This window comes from Tachyglossus aculeatus, chromosome 1 (assembly GCF_015852505.1).
Source record: "Tachyglossus aculeatus isolate mTacAcu1 chromosome 1, mTacAcu1.pri, whole genome shotgun sequence".
Classification (NCBI taxonomy): Eukaryota; Metazoa; Chordata; class Mammalia; order Monotremata; family Tachyglossidae; genus Tachyglossus; species Tachyglossus aculeatus.
The window spans coordinates 78,173,612-78,192,567 of record NC_052066.1 but is presented as its reverse complement, the minus strand read 5'-3'; the positions used below and the strand labels follow the sequence as shown (position 1 = coordinate 78,192,567).

At 43.4% G+C, this 18,956-nt stretch overlaps 1 protein-coding gene across 1 annotated transcript; it reads right to left on the bottom strand.

Annotated features, from left to right (window-relative positions):
* Positions 1-765: 765 nt before the first annotated feature.
* GPR148 (G protein-coupled receptor 148) lies at positions 766-1,815 on the bottom strand. Its single transcript, XM_038745349.1, has one exon. The coding sequence runs from the start codon at positions 1,813-1,815 to the stop codon at positions 766-768; it is 1,050 nt and encodes a 349-aa protein (XP_038601277.1).
* Positions 1,816-18,956: the final 17,141 nt, after the last annotated feature.

The following is an 18,956-nucleotide window of genomic DNA, read 5'->3' as shown; positions in this document are numbered from 1 at the left end:
TCCACAAGGGTGATCTGGTTTTAAACTGCACTGGGTGGCTCAGAGATTCTTGGAGGTAATCTTGTCTCTCCATGCACGTTTGCTGGGTGTCCTCATTAGATAAACCTGACAATTTTTCTGGGCTTCAAGCTCCAGTATTTATTGGTGAGGACTTATCAAGCATAAGGATTGGGAAAATAGCTCATGCAGATATAAATACCAAACAACAACCCAGTTCCCAAGAGGGGTATGAATGCTTTTATACTTCTAGGGCCCAATTTGCTCTCTATTTAATACAGAAGCTACATTCTCATGACAAGAGTTAGCACCTTCTCAGAATTCACTTCCTTCATGAGTAAGTCCAAGTCCAGTAATTATGCTTTACACCATCTCAACATATTCACAAAGACACAAGTCCCAAATTTGGCCAGATTGTAAAGTCAACAGATGGAGGAGGACGCCATTTATCCTCCTTTTGTGACCTCTGAAGCCTCGGCCACCACATGTCCTCTAGGGCTGGCTCGTTCTTCGTCTCCCGTGATTGAATAGGCAGGCGAAAGTGATCGTTCCTTTCCCAGAGGACACTTCCACTGAGGCTGCCGAGACTTGTGCTACCAAACTCAGCCCTCAGTCTCGGAGCCAGAGGCAATATGGCTGTCACAAAATCCAGGAGGCAAAGAAATGGTGGTCCCTGCCTTTTGTGAAGCCTTCAACACCTGCGGCTCTGACCTTGGAGTTTCTCTGCCTTTCTTCTGGATGTCATCTAAAATGGGAGGGTACCTCTCCTTAAGGTATGTCCAGTGGCCCCGAATTCAAGCATTTCAGGCTGAAGAGGAGTTGGAGGGACTGGGTTATATCCCTGTATCGGAGCCCATAGAAGTAAGGCGACAAGGCTTTTGGCAGAACCAAGAAGATGTCACAGATGGTCAGGGTTACCAGTATGCCCGTTCTCATGCCAATGATGTCGTTTAAGTACAGTAACGTTTCCACCAAAAGAATGCAAATCGGACAGAAGTACAGGAACAGCAGTGTGTGATGCATCAGGAATGTCACCCTGGCTCTAGAGAAAGCACTGTGCCAGATGTCCAACTGCCTTGTTTTAAAATACAGGCTGAAGTAGCAAAAGGTTATAAAAAGCAAGCAGAGTAAGAAAGAGAGGACAGACAACGCGTAGCATAATTTGACAGCGTGATCCCCATGCAGGATCATTACCAATATGACGGGAACGGAGCATATTTCGACACGGCACAGGGTCCCTTCCTGAGTAACCCAGAGAATGAAGAAGAGCATGGCAGGGAAAAGTCCAGAGGCCACCCACAGAAACAGGATCAGCTTCTTGGTCCTGGAGAAAGTCAGCAGGGCAGTGTACTGCAGAGGCCACAGGATGGCCAAGTAGGTATCCAGCACCATGCCCACAGCGCTGAGGAGCCCCCCACAATGCATCAGAGCGAGCAAGAACAAGAGGATGACACAGGCTTCTCTGGGCAGCCGGAGGTCAGCCATGTTAAAACTGGTGGAGAGGGCATAGACGAGCAAATAGAGCAAATCACAAAGCATAGCATTTCCTAAAAGCAGGTACCGGGGTTCTTGGCGGATGTAGAAATTGGAGAAGATCGCGAACAAGATGAGGGGAGTGACCAGGAGTGATGCCAGCAGGCAAAGAGTCGGAGGAATCAGAAACAGTTTCATTTCCAGAGATCCGGAGGAGGACTCCCACTCGTTCAGCCTGGGGAACAAAGTATCATCTGAGATCAAGGAGCCATTGATGTCTTGTTCCCCACTGAAGATCAGGGTCGTTGTCAGGAACCAGATGGAGAAACAGAATGTGATGTTCATCTCTCAGAAGGCCCTTTTGTGGCTGAGCTGAAGGAACCGATTCTTTAACCAGCGAAAGAGTCTTTTATTTTTTCCGGCAGGTGATTGCGCCACAGATGGAAGCAGTCTTGTCTGTGCTTTGAATAAATGTCATTCTCTTCAGAGAGCTCTTTGCTTAGTAAATGTCCTGGGTTACTCAATATCAATACCCTGATTTTGCCCCAATTGCTTGACCACAATAAGGAAGCAGGTGGAATATTGGCTTGATTAAACAGATGGGACATGATAAACAAAGGACATTTGAGTGTTCTAATGTAGTAAAGTCATAAATGTGATCACATGATGCTCTGTAGCAATAACAGACCTCTGCATAATTTATTGATCGGACCCAATCAATTAAAATGGGGACAATGTTGACCCTGATGCAGTATTCAAGAATAATTGCACTTGGGCCTGGAACTGGCTGTTCCTTCCTTAGACATGTTAATAATAATAATATTGATAGTAATAATAACTGTGGTATTTGTTAAGCACTTACTACATGCCAGGCCCTGCACTTAGACCTGGGGAGGATACAAGATAATTGTGTTACAGAGATCTCAGAGTCTTAATCCCCAATTGACAGATGAGGGAAGTGAGACACAGAAAACTGAAGTGACTTGCCCAAAGTCACAAAGCAGTTAAGTGGGGGAGCTGAGATTAAAACCCAGGAACTTCTGACTCCCGGGGCTGTCCTCTATCCACTAGGCCATGCTGCTTCTCTACATGGTCTTGTAGAAAACACTGTTTTCCCTTCCCAGTACTGTTATGAAATATTGGTCAAACTCACCTATCTTTATACTATTAGTTTCAAGAATAAATTGAGTATTTTAGAGTAGGTAATGCATCCTACGAGCCTGAGCTAGGGAAAAAGCATCTTGAAGTACAAAATAACTCCCTACTAGACACTGCTGCAAAATGAGTAAGAGCATCCTTAGGTATAGTCTTTGTTACAGCTGGCAGGAGAAGTCAGAGACGTTTCTTTGCGGGGGCGGGGGGGAGGGTCGTCCAGTCAGTAGACCCAACGTATATGATCCCCTGACCATACATCTAGCAGATCCTCGTGTGGCTTAGTGGAAAGAGCATGGACTTGGGAGTAAGCGGTCGTGGGTTCTAATCCTGGCTCCACCACTTGTCAGTGGCCAATCACTTAACTTCTCTGTGCCTCAGTTACCTCATTTGTAAAATGGGGATTAAGACTGTTAGCCCCTCGTGGGGAAGCATGATTACCTTGTATCTACCCCGGCACTTAGAACAGTGCTTGGCACATAATGAACACTTAACAAATACCATTATTATTACATATTAATATTACATATTAATATTACATATTAATATTGCCATTATTTGGGAGTCAGAAGACCTGGGATCTAATTCGGTCTAGGCCACTTTTCTCCTACATAACCTTGGTCAAGTAACTTCATTTCTAGGCACCTCAGTTACCTCATTTGTAAAATGGGGCTCAAGACTGTGAGCCCAGTGTGGGATATGGACTGTGTCCAACCTGATTCGCAACACAAGCTATTATTGAATTCCTCTCCTTTGAGTCAGGATTTCCTCGACTATATTCCAGAACCTTTCAACATTCTCTAGGTAGGCGATTTGGATTTGTTTGTTTTTTAATGGAATTTGTTAAGTACTTCTCTAGTGTTTGTTGCAGTGCCTGGCACATAGTAAACGCTTAACAAATTCCATTAAAAATCAAACAAACAAACTTAAATCTCCCTTTTTTGGGGCTACTATGTGCTTGTCAGAATGGGCATTGAAATAGAAAATAATGAGGAGCTCTGGAATATAGTCGAGAAAATCCTGACTCAAAGGAGAGGAATTCAATATGACAGCCACTAATTTTAATGCATTATTCCCCTCTTTCTGGACTGTTCTTTATTCAAAATCAGTTTGACAGTGTCAATCAAGAGTGCTACAAAGCAGCCCATTGTCATCATTACCTATAGAAAGAGATGAATGTGCTAAGAAACTGGAAACATTCTTAAGAAATGATGAGATTGGTCAAACCGAGCAACATCCTCACTACAGCTAGAATCTTCTCAATGGAAGAGAGGTATTTAAAGCTGCAGCTTCTGAACATTTTCTCCATTTTATTAAATCATTAAATCATTCTAGCAAAAAGGCAAAAAGATGAGCTTGGCTGGAATCTGTGGGAATCACCAAAGAAGAGCAACTACAGAGTGGTACAAAGAAAGCTGAATAAAATGCTGGATAAAATCTTATTTTTTGCAGCGATATTGCATGTACACACAGTACAGGTATGTGATGTCATGGTTTGTGATGTAATTTGTGATAGAATCTCATTTTCATGACACTCTGGAATGACTGGTACAATGAGTTTTACCCCAACCATGATCAATTTTTGCCCTTTAAAAATATTATTACTGTTTAAATTGCTTTTTTCTTATAGTTCAGATCTGCTCCTGCAAAGTGAATGTGGGATTTGAAGCAATTCTCAGATTACACTCAGGTCCAAATTTCCCAGTACCTCATATGGAAATCCCAGATCACTGATTCTATGGTGAGAAAGGGGAAGGCAGGAAAGAAAAGAGTTCTTTTGCATAATAATTTTTTCCTCTTTTGTAACTGAAAGCATTGGGCCCATCATCTTAAAACTGAAAAAAGGTGATGGAAGAGGAAGTGGAAGACAGAAATGGGATTTTCAGAAGAGAAGGACTCTGGTCACTATTAAAAGGATACTTTTAGGGAAGATTGTAAACAATTCAACAAAGAATAAGCATAAAAGAAAATAAAGCTTCATTCACAACTAGAACTATGACATGCAGCCATTTCAAAACTCCACCCATAAAGAGAAAAAAATCTGGCTCACTGCTCTTTACATTGCTAAAAGAAAATTTTAACCGGAATTTATGGATTCCTTCTTCACAGATTTATTTTCCACCTGCTGTAAGAATTAAAGACAAATCAACCCGCCACCCCCAAAACCCCATTTTCATTTCAGGGACACCTTCTTTGCTGAAACAAAAATCAAAGTTGAAAAACTGTTAATTTCATCATACAGATCTCCCAGATAATGCCATAATCATAATTAGATGTATTTTTTTAAAATCTAGTTTGGATATGAAAAGCATCGTGGCTTAGTGAAAAGAACATGGGCCTCGAAGTTAGAGTATATGGGTTTTAATCCCAGTTTCGCTACTCGCTTGCTATGTGACCTTGGACAAGTCACTTGACTTTCTGTTCTTCAGTTTCCTCATCTGTGCAAATGGAGATTAAATCCTACTTTCTATTTAGACTGTGAGCCCCGTGTGGATGGGGACTTTGTCTAACCTAATTATCTTCTATCTATCCCAGTGCCTAGAACAGCACTTGGCAAAGAGTAAGTGCTTAACAAGTACCATGATTGCAATAATAAGAAAGATTTCAAATTTACATACTGACAGCAAGAAAGGTAAAAATGGAAGATTCTTTCTTCTACACAAATTTGCCATATACTTTTCTCTGTGGAAGAATTCTCTGGAAGGAGGCAACTTCATCCTCAAAAATCTCCAGTGGCTACCAATCAATCTATGCATCAGGCAGAAACTCCTCACCCTGGGCTTCAAGGCTGTCCATCACCTCGCCCGCTCCTACCTTACCTCCCTTCTCTCCTTCTCCAGCCCAGCCCGCACCCTCCGCTCTTCTGCCACTAATCTCCTCACCGTGCCTCGTTCTTGCCTGTCCCGCCATCGACCCCTGGCCCACGTCATCCCCTGGGCCTGGAATGCCCTCCCTCTGCCCATCCGCCAAGCTAGCTCTCTTCCTCCCTTCAAGGCCCTGCTGAGAGCTCACCTCCTCCAGGAGGCCTTCCCAGATTGAGCCCGTTCCTTCCTTTCCCCCTCGTCTCCCTCTCCATCCCCCCCATCTTACCTCCTTCCCTTCCCCACAGCACCTGCATATATGTATATATGTTTGTACATATTTATTACTCTATTTATTTATTTATTTATTTTACTTGTACATATCTATTCTATTTATTTTATTTCGTTAGTATGTTTGGTTTTGTTCTCTGTCTCCCCCTTTTAGACTGTGAGCCCACTGTTGGGTAGGGACTGTCTCTATATGTTGCCAATTTGTACTTCCCAAGCGCTTAGTACAGTGCTCTGCACATATTAAGCGCTCAATAAATACGATTGATGATGATGATGATGATGATGATGATAGCATTGCTGGCTATGATGGTGAGCTGAATCCTTTGATTTAAAAAATCAAAACTAGGTCTTCTCCCTATTCCCTATTCATTCTGTATATGCAGTTTTCAATCCTCCTTCCAAATGCAAGTTCTAACCCTCAGCCCAACAGCATTTATTTACACATTCAAAACTTATTTGTTTATATCAATGTCTGCCTCCTTCTCTAGACTGTAAGCTCACTGTGGGCAAGGAATGTGTCTACTAACTCTGTTACATGCATTCTCCCCAGAGAAGCAGCCATACCCTAGCGGGTTAGAGCACAGGCCTTGGAGTCAGAAAGACCTGGGTTCTAAACTCGACTCCACCACTTGTCTTGTGGGTGACCTTGGGCAAGTCACTTCACTTCTCTGGGCCTCAGTTACCTCATCTGTAAATTGGGGATTAAGACTGTGAGCCCCATGTAGGACATGGACTGTGTCCAACCTGATTCAATTTTCTCTTCCTCAGTGCTTAGTACAATGCCTGGAACATATTAAGTGCCTACCAAACGCCATAAAGAAGTGCTTAGTACAGTGCTCTGCTCACAGTAACAATAATAATAATGATGGTATTTGTTAAGCGCTTACTATGTGCCAAGCACTGTTCTAAGCACTGGGGTAGATACGAGGTTATCAGGTTGTCCCACACAGGGCTCATAATCTTAGTCCCCATTTTACAGATGAGGGAACTGAGGCACAGAGAAGTGAAGTGACTTGCCCAAAGTCTCTCAGCTGAGAAGTGGCAGAGTTGGGATTGGAACCCATGACCTCTGACTCCAAAGCCGGTGCTCTTTCTACTAAACCATACTGCTTCTCATTCAATCAACCCAGCTCCAGTCCTCAGCTTCCTGAAATTTCAAACATGACCCGAGGGCTCTAGCACTGTCTGAAGTGTCCTGGGCTCAGGGACTGCCTGCCAAATATGGCCTCCTCTGAGGCCCAAAGCCCTTGCTCCACGTCCTGACCTCCAAGGACTGTTCAGGCCCGGGTCAGGTCTCTGGATCGACATGTCTGCTGGAGTCTCAGTTCTCTGTGTTGCTTCCCTTCTGTCTGTGAAGGGAAGGGAAGGCCCTGTAGCTTCATCTTTGCCAGTTTTGGCAACTGGGGCCTTGGTTAAAATGACTGGGTTTTCTGGAATGTAGAGTGAGATGGGGCCTAGGGTGGCAGGGCCCAAGGCCAATGGGCCCAGAGGGAGAGAAGGCAGAAATGGGGAACAGGGAGATACAGAGGGAACAAGGCAGAGAAGTATACATGGAAAGCGAAGCCTGAGAGACATGAAAGACTGAGTCGCTAGAGAATCAGTGTAGCCTAGTAGAAAGAGTACTACCACTCTTTGGTTACCAATCAATCTGCGCATCAGGCAGAAACTCCTCACCCTCGGCTTCAAGGCTGTCCATCCCCTCGCCCCCTCCTACCTCACCTCCCTTCTCTCCTTCTCCAGCCCACTCCGCACCCTCTGCTCCTCTGCTGCTAATCTCCTCACCGTACCTCGTTCTCACCTGTCCCGCCATCGACCCCCGGCCCACGTCATCCCCGTGGCCTGGAATGCCCTCCCTCTGCCCATCCGCCAAGCTAGCTCTCTTCCTCCCTTCGAGACCCTACTGAGAGCTCACCTCCTCCAGGAGGCCTTCCCAGACTGAACCCCTTCCTTCCTCTCCCCCTCATCCCCCTCTCCATCCCCCATCTTACCTCCTTCTCTTCCCCACAGCACCTGTATATATGTATATATGTTTGTACATATTTATTACTCTATTTATTTATTTATTTATTTATTTATTTTACTTTTACATATCTATTCTATTTATTTTATTTTGTTAGTATGTTTGGTTTTGTCCTCTGTCTCCCCCTTTTAGACTGTGAGCCCACTGTTGGGTAGGGACTGTCTCTATATGTTGCCAACTTGTACTTCCCAAGCACTTAGTACAGTGCTCTGCACACAGTAAGCGCTCAATAAATAAGATTGATTGATTGATTGAAAGAGTAAGAGCCTGGGAGTCAGAGGACCTGGGTTCTAATCCCACCTCTGCCACTTGTCCGCTTGGTGACCCTTGGGTGTCTTCACTTCTCTGTGTCTCAGTTACCTAATCTGTAAAATGAGGATTAAATCCTCTTTCCTCCTACTATGAGGTCCATATGGGAAAGAGCACTGCATACAGTGCTCTGCGTACAGTAAGCGTTCAGTAAATACGATAGCTTGAACCTGATTATCTTGTGTCTACCCCAGCTCTTAGTACAGGGCTTGACACAAAATAAGCATTTAAAATGTGTCATTAAAAACCAAGGAAGAAGGATGGAGAGAGAGAGAAAGAGGTAGAAATACAGACACAGTCTCACAAGCAGCAGCAACAGAAGACAAATGCATTCACTCATCCCTACACACACACCCTTTACTGAAACTCATACACCCTCCCATGAACACACACCTGTATATATCTCCAGATATACCTATATACCCCCACCTAGCCAGAAACATACACACACTCCTTGAGAGACACATATAAGCAGACAAACTCAGCTGGAGCAGAGCAATAGCCACAGGAAAAGGTAAGGGGAACAACAAATACAGCAGCTGCTACCCAATCAATCGCATTTATTGGGCGCTTACTTTGTGCATCAATTCCTGTCACTTCTGCTCTTGGCTTTCTGGTCCTCAAGCCAGGGTCACTATGGCTGGAAGTGAAATGAGGCATTAATATTATTATTAATAATAATAATGAAGATAATTGTATTTGTAAGCACTTACTGTGTACCAAGCCCTGCACTAAACTACCAGCTTCCACCTGGTAGTGAGATCAGTCACCTAAGAGGACTCCTTGCCCTCAGCAGGCAGCTCCAGACTGACTCTTCTTGGCTTCAACCTGCTTTTTCCTGTTCCTAGCCAACCCCTTCCCTCATCTTCCTTAGCTGTCACCTAGCAGAGGATGGGGAAAAGCTCAGATAGCCATCAGCAGCAATAGCAGCATGGCCCTGATTGAGCCAAGACTAGGGATTCTTCTGCACTTAATTCATTCAATTATAGGACTAAGAACTTAATGCCCCTAGGTTGTGTGGGTGTGCTTCTACACAGGCGCGCACACACACACACACACACACACACACACACACACACTCATCAGTCATGAGGCAGAAATGTATGTGTAGACCCACCAACCATCATAACAGAGAAAAACGTTCGGCCTATTCAATCTGGGCATCAATATGTAATATCCATTCCACCTCAACTGATGGGAAAATTACTCAAAGACAAAATTCAATTAAAAGGAATTATTCAAAGAAAATGATCAAACATAGCAAGAAGTGGCTTAAGTTGGACAACAACAGAGGGGCAGAGTAGGGTGTAAGATGTTGAGAGTTGTGGTGCTCTACTGACATAAAAACATTGAATGTATCAATGAGGCTTTCATATCAGACTCATTTCCTTTCTGCTAGATTTTGGTCTGATGGGTGTTTGAGGTGGTGTAAATGCAATCCCAAATTCAATGGCTTTGGTTTTATTAACTCTGCGTGTACCCCAGCTTTACTGTGATTATAAGAATATTGAAGAAACTATTAAATATAGCCACAAGGCAATGAAAAGTTTTCAGGATAGCCAGTGTACCAGGTAACAGTGACATGCAACTGCTCATTATTCGGGGGCTCTTGGTCCAGGGCCTCTGGAGGAAAGTAGTGATGGCCACAGTCATTAGTTCCTGCTGTAAATCAGTCAATCAATGGTAATTATTGAGAACTTACTGTTTGCAGAGCACTGTACTAAGCACTTGAAAAAGTACAATAAAACAGAGTGGGTAGACTTGTTCCCATCCCACGAAGAGAGGTGCAATTAGCCTTAATGATCCAGTCCTTTGCATTCTGGAGTTGAAATACTTTCTCTCAATCTCACCGTGTCAAGCACACTAGACCTGTACCCCTGGCCAACTGGCACCCATAATGCCAATTGCGTTCCTCACTTCTTTCCCTGCTACTATTCCAGATTTCCAGCTGCTCTTCTGGCCTGCCCACTCCCATCCCAGACCTCTGTTCTCTGGAATCTCCTTGCCTCCACTTAGGTGATAGGGATGTGGGACCTGGGAGTTTCAAATATGAAATCACGGCTTCCAAAACAGCCCAAGTCCCATTCCCCTTCCTGCCTCTTTAGTATACTAGCTTGACAACAGACAGATGTTATTAATGCCTACTTTGGGATCTCCATCAGTGAGGAACAGCACAGGTGAGCATAGCCAAATTTTCTCTCTTCCAAAATTCAGGTGCAGACTCTTCTGACTGTCTTAATGATCCATAAAGGGTGAACAGTTTCTTCCTGGTTGTCCTCAGGCATTCTTATTGATAAAATAATGCAGGAGGAAATGTTTAGAGAGAGAGAGAATGAGAAACCAAGAGAAATCTGAAAGACTCCTCAAAGGGGATTAGCCACCATCCTCACCATCAGTCAATCAATCAGAGGTGCTTCTTGAGTACTTACTGTGAGCAGAGCACTGTACTAAACACTTGGGAGAGTACAATATAACAGAGCTTGTAGACATGTTCCCTGCCCTCAAGGAGCTCAGCTTTTGAGTGCCTATCGTGTGCAGCATGCAGAACACTGTACTAATCACTTGGGAGCAAATAGCGAAAATAGAAGACACATAAAAGCAGAAGCAAAAACAAATAAGTGAAACAAATAAAAAAGCACACACAGGTATATCTAATAATAATTAATAATAATGATAGTACCTGTTAAGTACTTACTATGTGTCGAGCACTGTTCTTAGGTACTGGGATAGGCACCAGATAATCAGGTCGGACACAGTCCCTGTCTCACAAGGGATTCACAATCTAAATAGTAGTAGGAGGAGTTAATCCTCATTTTGCAGATGAGGAAACTGAGGCACAGAGAATTTAAGTGACTTGACCGAGGTCACAGAGCAGATTAGTGGCAGAGCTGGGATTAGAACCCAGGTCCTCTGACTCCCAGGCTCATACTCTTTCCACTAGGCTTATTATTATTATTAAGTGCTGTTGAGTCATTTCCAATTCATAGAGACTCCATGGATATACTTTCTCCAGGACATCCTGTCCTCTGCCATAATCTGCGACTGTTCTAATGGTTCTTCCATTATCGTTGCTATGGTCTCTAGCAGTCCATCTAGCTGTCGGCCTCTTCCACATTTCTCCTGGACTTTTCCTAGCATTAGTATCTTCTCCAGAGAATTAGTCCTCCTGTCCACTAGGCTACATTGCTTCATATCTACATACAGATGTGTATATATGAATATATATATATAGAGAGAGAGAGAGAGAGGGAGAAGCATTGTGGCTCAGTGGAAAGAGCACAGGCTTTGGAGCCAGAGGTCATGGGTTCAAATCCCAGCTCTGCCAATTGTCAGCTGTATGACTTTGGGCAAGTCACTTAACTTCTCTGGGCCTCAGTTACCTCATCTGTAAAATGGGCATTAAGACTGTGAGCTCTCCGTGGGGCAACCTGATCACTTTGTAACCTCCCCAGCACTTAGTACAGTGCTTTGCACTTAGTAAGCACTTATTAAATGCCATTATTATTATTATTACTATTACAAATACACACTGCACAATGTTCGACTCTTAGTATATGCTTAATTAAAGCCCTAATTATTAAAAGTCACCCCAGCACAAGGACATTATTTTAGTCAACTTTGAGCTGTACTCTGAGCCTTGGATTTGCTTGTGTCTCTCAAGGAGTGTGTGTATGTTTCTGGCTGGGTGGGGGTATATAGGTATATCTGGAGATATATGTGTGTTCATGGGAGGGTGTATGAGTTTCAGTAAAGGGTGTGTGTGTAGGGATGAGTGAATGTGACACCTGAGGAGGTGGTAAAGAAAGTTAGGCAGACCCTGCCGGTTTCCAAATTCAATCAATCAATGGTATTGATTGAGTGCTCACTGTACTAAATGCTGTGGAGAGTACAACAGAGTTGATAAACATGACCCCTGCTCTCAAGGAACTTAGAATCTAGCAGAGGAACCAGCATATAAGGCTATATGGGGGTGTGAGTAACAATGCCCCTCCAGTCTTGGCTATGGGAGGGAGAGTCAAGCAGAGGCATATCCATTTCATTCTTAGCTTGGACAGTGGCTAGAGAGTGAAAGGCCATCTGCTACACATTAAAACTCTCCTGTGCTGGGCAGCTGTGGCATGGGAGAGACTCAAGGGTGGACAGTCAAGTTAACTGCATGGAAAAAGACAATGGTAAGCCACTTCCATATTTTCACCAAGAAAACTCTATGGATACAATTGCAGATGGAGGTGGGGTGTTCTGGTAAAGATGTATCCAAGAAATCTATATGCATCAGAAATGACTCGACAGCAATGTGCTTAGTGGATATGAGCTCAAGTTTGTAGGTATAGTAAAGAGGGGAAAAAAGGGTGGAGAGATGAGAAATTCTCTTTCAAGGGGCTGAGACTACCTGGTAATGGTCCCTCACCATGGTCCCATAAAACCAGGACCTGTGGCTACTGCTGCCCATTTCCTCATGCTGCTCCCCACCCCACAACGCCCCACATCTGCCAGCCCTCCACAACACTTTTCCTCTTTGTACAAACTGAGTTAGCTTGGAAGTCTTTGGCCACTGTGCTCTGTTACCAGGTGGTTCAGGTGGAGTAGCTGGTAGTTGGAATTAGGGAGAGATAAAAGTGGGCAAGGAATGTGTCAGTTTACTGTTATATTGTACTCTTCCAAGTGCTTAGTATAGTGCTCTGACAATGGTAAGCATTCAATAAATACCACTGAAGGAATGAATAAAAGGAAACAGCTTCTCCATTTTGTGACCTCAAGTCAGAGCTGGGGCTGAGTGAGTAAAGTCCTGTCAGGCAAAGAGGAAGATACCTTTTCATACTAATATATAGAATCATTTTCTATGGAGTTTTCCAGTAGAAATTCAGGTTTGAGACATTTTTACTTCACCTGTGGTTGATACCAAGCATTTCAAGCCTTCTGCAGAAACTTCAAGCAGAAACTCCTGACCATTGGATTCAGAGTGCTTCAGATAGCTCTTATCCTTGCTCTTCTCCCACTGCAACACAGCCCACGTACTTTGCTTTTCTAATACCAACACACTCACTGCCCCACTCTCTTGCATCATCTGCTGTTGACTTTTTGCTCATATTCTCCCTCCTGACTGAAACTTCATATCCCTACATATCTGACTGACTGGCACTGTCCCGTCTTCAAAGTTCTACTAATATTGGTTCTTCTCCAGGAAGTCTTCCAGGATTAAGCTCTCATTTCCCCTCCCTATTTTCCCTCCCTACCACCTCACCCCTGCACTTTGTCCCATCCCCTAAGCACTTAGGTACTCCCCTCTTCTCCTCTTCCTGATCCCTGCAACACTTATGCACATATCATTTTTTAAAATTGGTATTGAGTCCTTAATGTGTGCAGAAAACTGTACTAAATGCTTGGGAAAGTATAATACAACAGCATTGGTAGACATGAAATCTGTCCACAAGGAGCTTAGAGTCTGCAAGGGGAGATGGTCATTAAAAAATGGGTTAGGTATAGGGGCAATAGTATTCATTCATTCATTCATTCAATCGTATTTATTGAGTGCTTACTGTGTGCAGAGCACTGCACTATGCACTTGGGAAGTACAGGTTGGCAAGATATAGAGACGGCCCCTACCCAACAAGGGGCTCACAGTCTAGAAGGGGAAGACAGACAACAAAACAAAACATGTGGACAGGTGTCAAGTCATCAGAATAAATAGAAATAAAGTTAGATGCACATCATTAAGAAAATAAATAGAATAGTAAATATGTACAAGTAAAATAGAGTAATAAATCTGTACAAAGTACAGATTTAGTAGTAGTAAAATGCAAGAATATTTACATAAATACTGTGGGACTGTAGTGAATATCAACTACTTATATCCTTATGCATGGTTGCTTCCCTTACCTGTTAACTTGTTTTTATGTCCCTGTCCCCTGCTGGATTGTGAGTCTAGACTGTGAGCCCACTGATGGGTAGGGACTGTCTCTATATGTTGCCAATTTGTACTTCCCAAGCGCTTAGTACAGTGCTCTGCACACAGTAAGCGCTCAATAAATACAATTGATTGATTGATTGATTGATTGATTGATTGTGAGCTCTTGAGGCCAGGGATCTTGTCTACCAACTCTATTATACTCTCCAAAATGCTTAGTGCAATGCAGGTGTGAATTGTGAGCACCTTGTGGTCAGGGATTGTCTCTATTGCTGTATTGTACTTTCCCAACTGCTTAGTACAGTGCTTTGCACATAGTAAGTGCTCAATAAATACAATTGAATGACTGAATTGCTTAAAATATGTTTAATTTGATTATGACTGCCCTTAGGTGCCTGTGTCTGATTCGTTCATTCAATCATATTTATTGAGTGTTTACTGTGTGTACGTGCTGACAAACCTCCACCCAGTAGAAGGGGTTGATTTATGACCCGCTCATAAGCCTGGTCCTGTGATTGGTTCCTGCAGACTGGACCTGATTGATTAGAAGATCTGCCAATATTCCATCACAGTGAAATCACAGTGAGACACAGGGACCAAGAGCGAGACAGAGATCATTTTTCTGAAAAATCAAATCAGTGTCCTTTCCTCACGCATCTCCCAGCCTCACAATGCTGCATCCTAGCTTCTTGGGAAGGGTAAGTCCACTGAGTTAAACTCCTGCTCCTGTGATCACCGCCCCTCTGGGAGATAGAGAAGAAGGGGAGGGGGGATCTGGGAGAGGTTGTGTGGGTGGAGGGAGACAGAGAAGCTGCTGCGGGAGGGATAGAAGCCAGGCTCAACACAATGTCCCACTTCTCTCTTCCCTGGCTCTGCCCCCTTGTCATTAGGTTGACAACTAAAGTAGTTTAAACCACTTAGACAGTGGATCAGGTGCTGAGAAACTGTGGCAGCTTCTCTGCCTATCTTGGAAGGCTTTACCAGATAAACAGATCGAAGTTCCGAATGACAATAATACTTTGTGGAACTGTCCAGTATGCTGCAAATGTAAATCATGATGATGATGATAATAATAGTGGTATATATTAAGCACTTACTGTGCGCCAGGCATACAGAAATAATAATAATGACAATAATTGTGGTATTTGTTAAGTGCTTACTATGTGCCAGGCACTGTTCTAACAGCGGGAGTAGATACCAAGTAATTGGTTTGGATATAGTTCCTGTCCTGCTTTGGGCTCACAGCCTTAACCCCCATAGAAAGCCTCAATAAAGATCATTTATTGATTGTTAGAGTCATTCATTCTGCTTTCTTCCCAGGTCTTATCCACAATCCTTTCAGACAGTTAGAGGGTTGGACAGGACATCAAAGGGCAATAGAAAACAGTGGGAAGTTAGTAAGCCCAGAGCAGACTTTTACAGGGATCTCAAAACTTTTCCAGCTGCATTTCTGTCGGTTCTGTAGGGCAGGAATCAGACAGGGCTCTGTTTCCCTCCCTAGATTCAGCAGTGACCCAAACCCCAGCCTGAGAAGCTGAGCCCATGCAGGTGAAGTTGGAGGGTTGGGGGTGGAGGGAGGAGCAGTAGCTGTGACCTTTGACTTCAAATACCCAGCTCTCTAACATCCCGTCTGGGCAATCCTTCTGGGAAAATGCCTATCTTCACCTACAGGTTGTCCAATACTGCTGTTCCTATCCATCATCATGATCAATCATATTTATTGAGCGCTTACTGTGTGCAGAGCACTGTACTAAGCGCTTGGGAAGTACAAGTTGGCAACATATCCACTGTTTCGTCTGAAAAGCTTTGCTTCCCTGCTCATCTTCCCTCGGAGATTTTCCTTTAATTTTATCACTGACTCCCTATCTGCTTTGGATTCCAATGTTCTGTATTCCTTTCATTCACTTAATCCACTTCAAAGCATTTGTTTCCAGAAGGAAATTTCAAAGGTGAGATATTTCATTCATTCATTCGTATTTATTACTTACTGTGTGCAGAGCACTGTACTAAGCACTTGGAAAACACAATTCTGCAACAGAGACAATCCCTATACAATGGGCTCACAGTCTAGAAGCAGGGAGACAGACAACAAAACAGAAGAAAGCAAGTGGACAGGCATCAATAGCATCAATGTAAATAAAAAGAATTATAGCTATATACATATCATTAATAAAATAAATAGAATAATAGATATGTATATATATATATATATATATATATATATATATATATATATATATATATATATATATATATACACACAAATGCTGTGAGGTGGGGAGCTGGGGTAGAGCAGGTGGAGGGAGTAGGGGCGATGGGGAGGGGAGAAGGAGCAGTGGAAAAGGGAGGCTCAGTCTGGGAAGGCCTCCTTGAGAAGGTGAGCTTTCAGTACGGCTTTGAAGAGGCGAAGTGTGTTAGTTTGGCAGATGTGAGGAGAGAGGGCATTTCATGCCAGAGGTAGGACATGGTTCAGGGTTCGACAGCGGGACAGGTGAGAACAAGGCACAGTGAGAAGGTTAGAGGCTCCAGAGGAGCGGAGGGTGCTGGCTGGGCTGTAAAAGGAGAGAAGGGAGGTGAGGTAGAAGGGGGCGAGGTGATGGAGAGCTTTGAAGCCAATAGTGAGGAGTTTTTGCTTGATTCAAAGGTTGATAGGCAACCACTGGAGATTTTTGAGAAGGGGGTGACTTGCTCAGAGCATTTCTGTATAAAGATAATCCAGGCAGCAGGAGTTCAGGGCTAAGAGAACTCCCAGCACTCCTGTTTATTCCCGTGGGATCTGCCAATAGAGCAGTATCGGCTGATGGATCATCATCGTCATCATCAATCGTATTTATTGAGCGCTTACTATGTGCAGAGCACTGTACTAAGCGCTTGGGAAGTACAAGTTGGCAACATATAGAGACAGTCCCTACCCAACAGTGGGCTCACAGTCTAAAAGGGGGAGACAGAGAACAAAACCAAACATACTAACAAAATAAAATAAATAGAATAGATATGTACAAATAAAATATATAAATAAATAGAGTAATAAATATGTACAAACATATATACATATATACAGGTGCTGTGGGGAAGGGAAGGAGGTAAGATGGGGGGATGGAGAGGGGGACGAGGGGGAGAGGAAGGAAGGGGCTCAGTCTAGGAAGGCCTCCTGGAGGAGGTGAGCTCTCAGCAGGGCCTTGAAGGGAGGAAGAGAGCTAGCTTGGCGGCTGGGCAGAGGGAGGGCATTCCAGGCCCTGGGGATGACGTGGGCCGGGGGTCGATGGCGGGACAGGAGAGAGCGAGGTACGGTGAGGAGATTAGCGGCGGCAAATGGATCTGTTTGCTTCTCCAAAGGTACAGCTCAACCCTGCCTATTCATTTGTTCATTCATTCAATCTTATTTACTGAGTACTTACTGTGTTCAGAACACTGTACCAAGTGCTTGGGAAGTACAAGTTGGCAACATATAGAGATTGTCCTTACCCAACAACGGGCTCACAGGCTAGAAGGGGGAGACAGACAACAAAACAAAACATGTGGACGGGTGTCAAGTCAAGTGAAGCCTATGTGCCTCTGGACAGCATCTGCTCCCAGACATTGGCCAGATGGCTTTGATGCAATATTCATGATCTTCCCCAGTTTCTGTTTCTCTAGGCTGTTCTGTATTTAAGCCTGTGAGAGATCCCCTTTGAACTCTTATCCCAGTGTTCTCTTTAATCCCCATCCACCTTTTATGACCCCTCAACTCAATTAAAAGTCTGCGTAAGTGCTCAGAAGTCTGATGTGCATGGACTAGTTTAAATTGCTTCTTCTGCTGCAACATATATTTGCATTTTTTTACGTTATTAATGCAGATCAAAATACAGTGCATATTTTTTATATTTTAGGCTTTATAGATATAGCATATAAACTATATTAGTATTGCAGTGATCTTGAATGCCTACCTCATCGGTCCTTTTGACCATCCCTTTAATAAATGAGAAATCTTTTGCTCACTCTGGTGGGGGAATTAAAATGGAGGTTGGCTTAAAAGTCCTGATTTCAATTCATTCTTTCAATCGTATTTATTGATCACTTAATTGTGTGCAGAACACTGTACTAAGTGCTTGGAAAGCACAAGTCGGCAACAAATAGAGGCAATCCCTACCCAACAATGGACTCTCAATCTAGGAATCCCATAGGTATCCCATCCACCCAAATGCAGAAGGAAAGTTCTTGAGTAATCATGGAAATTTGCTGAAAATGTTCAGAGTCTGCACTCTAAGGAGGAGATCCCAGAAGACGCAAATATTTCTTCCATTTGTAAGAATTATTAGCTTAATGGTGTGAAAGTTAAAGTGGATAGGGAAGAGTGACTCTAAACGTATCCTTTTTGGATATTAATCTGATACTTGTAACTGTCTTATGAGTCCTCAGGAGAAAACACTACTTCATTCAGTTGTACTGGGTAGAGCACTGACTTCTAAGTCCTGGGAGAAAAATGCAAGGATGAAAATTAGACATGGCCACAGGCTTCCAATGGGCTCCCCAACTAAGACTAATGGAAGGAGACAGGATTGGCAACAAGCACATAAAGAGAGATGGAGCAATGACAAAACAAAGACAACATAAAAGATAGAAATAGTGAGATATAATAAAAGGAATAAGGCACTGTGGCTAGAGGAGCAGGTTTTCCCTCTAGGGACAAATTTTCTATTTTGTGGCAGATTCTCCATCTTCCTGCAGCTCAGATAAGACTGCAGAGTCCAAAAGTCACAAGAGTCACAATGCTCCCAGGGTTTCAAGCATGAGAAAGTTTCACAGGGCTGCTGGTCTCTTTTCTCTCCATTTCAAATGAAAATGAAGACACAGTTTACAAACAAATGCAAACGATACCTACTTCTAGGTCATGGAGAAGTTTGTTTGTCTTTCTTGTTAGTAGAAATTACATTTTGTTCTGTTAGAAAATAATTCCATTAAATCAATTATGCATTCTCAGATAATTCAGCTTTCAGAAATTAGTTTCAGAATTGTAAAGGGAGGAGAA

Coding starts and splice junctions, on each gene's coding strand:
- GPR148 (XM_038745349.1), bottom strand. CDS start 1,815: ATGAACATCACATTCTGTTTCTCCATCTGGTTCCTGACAACGACCCTG.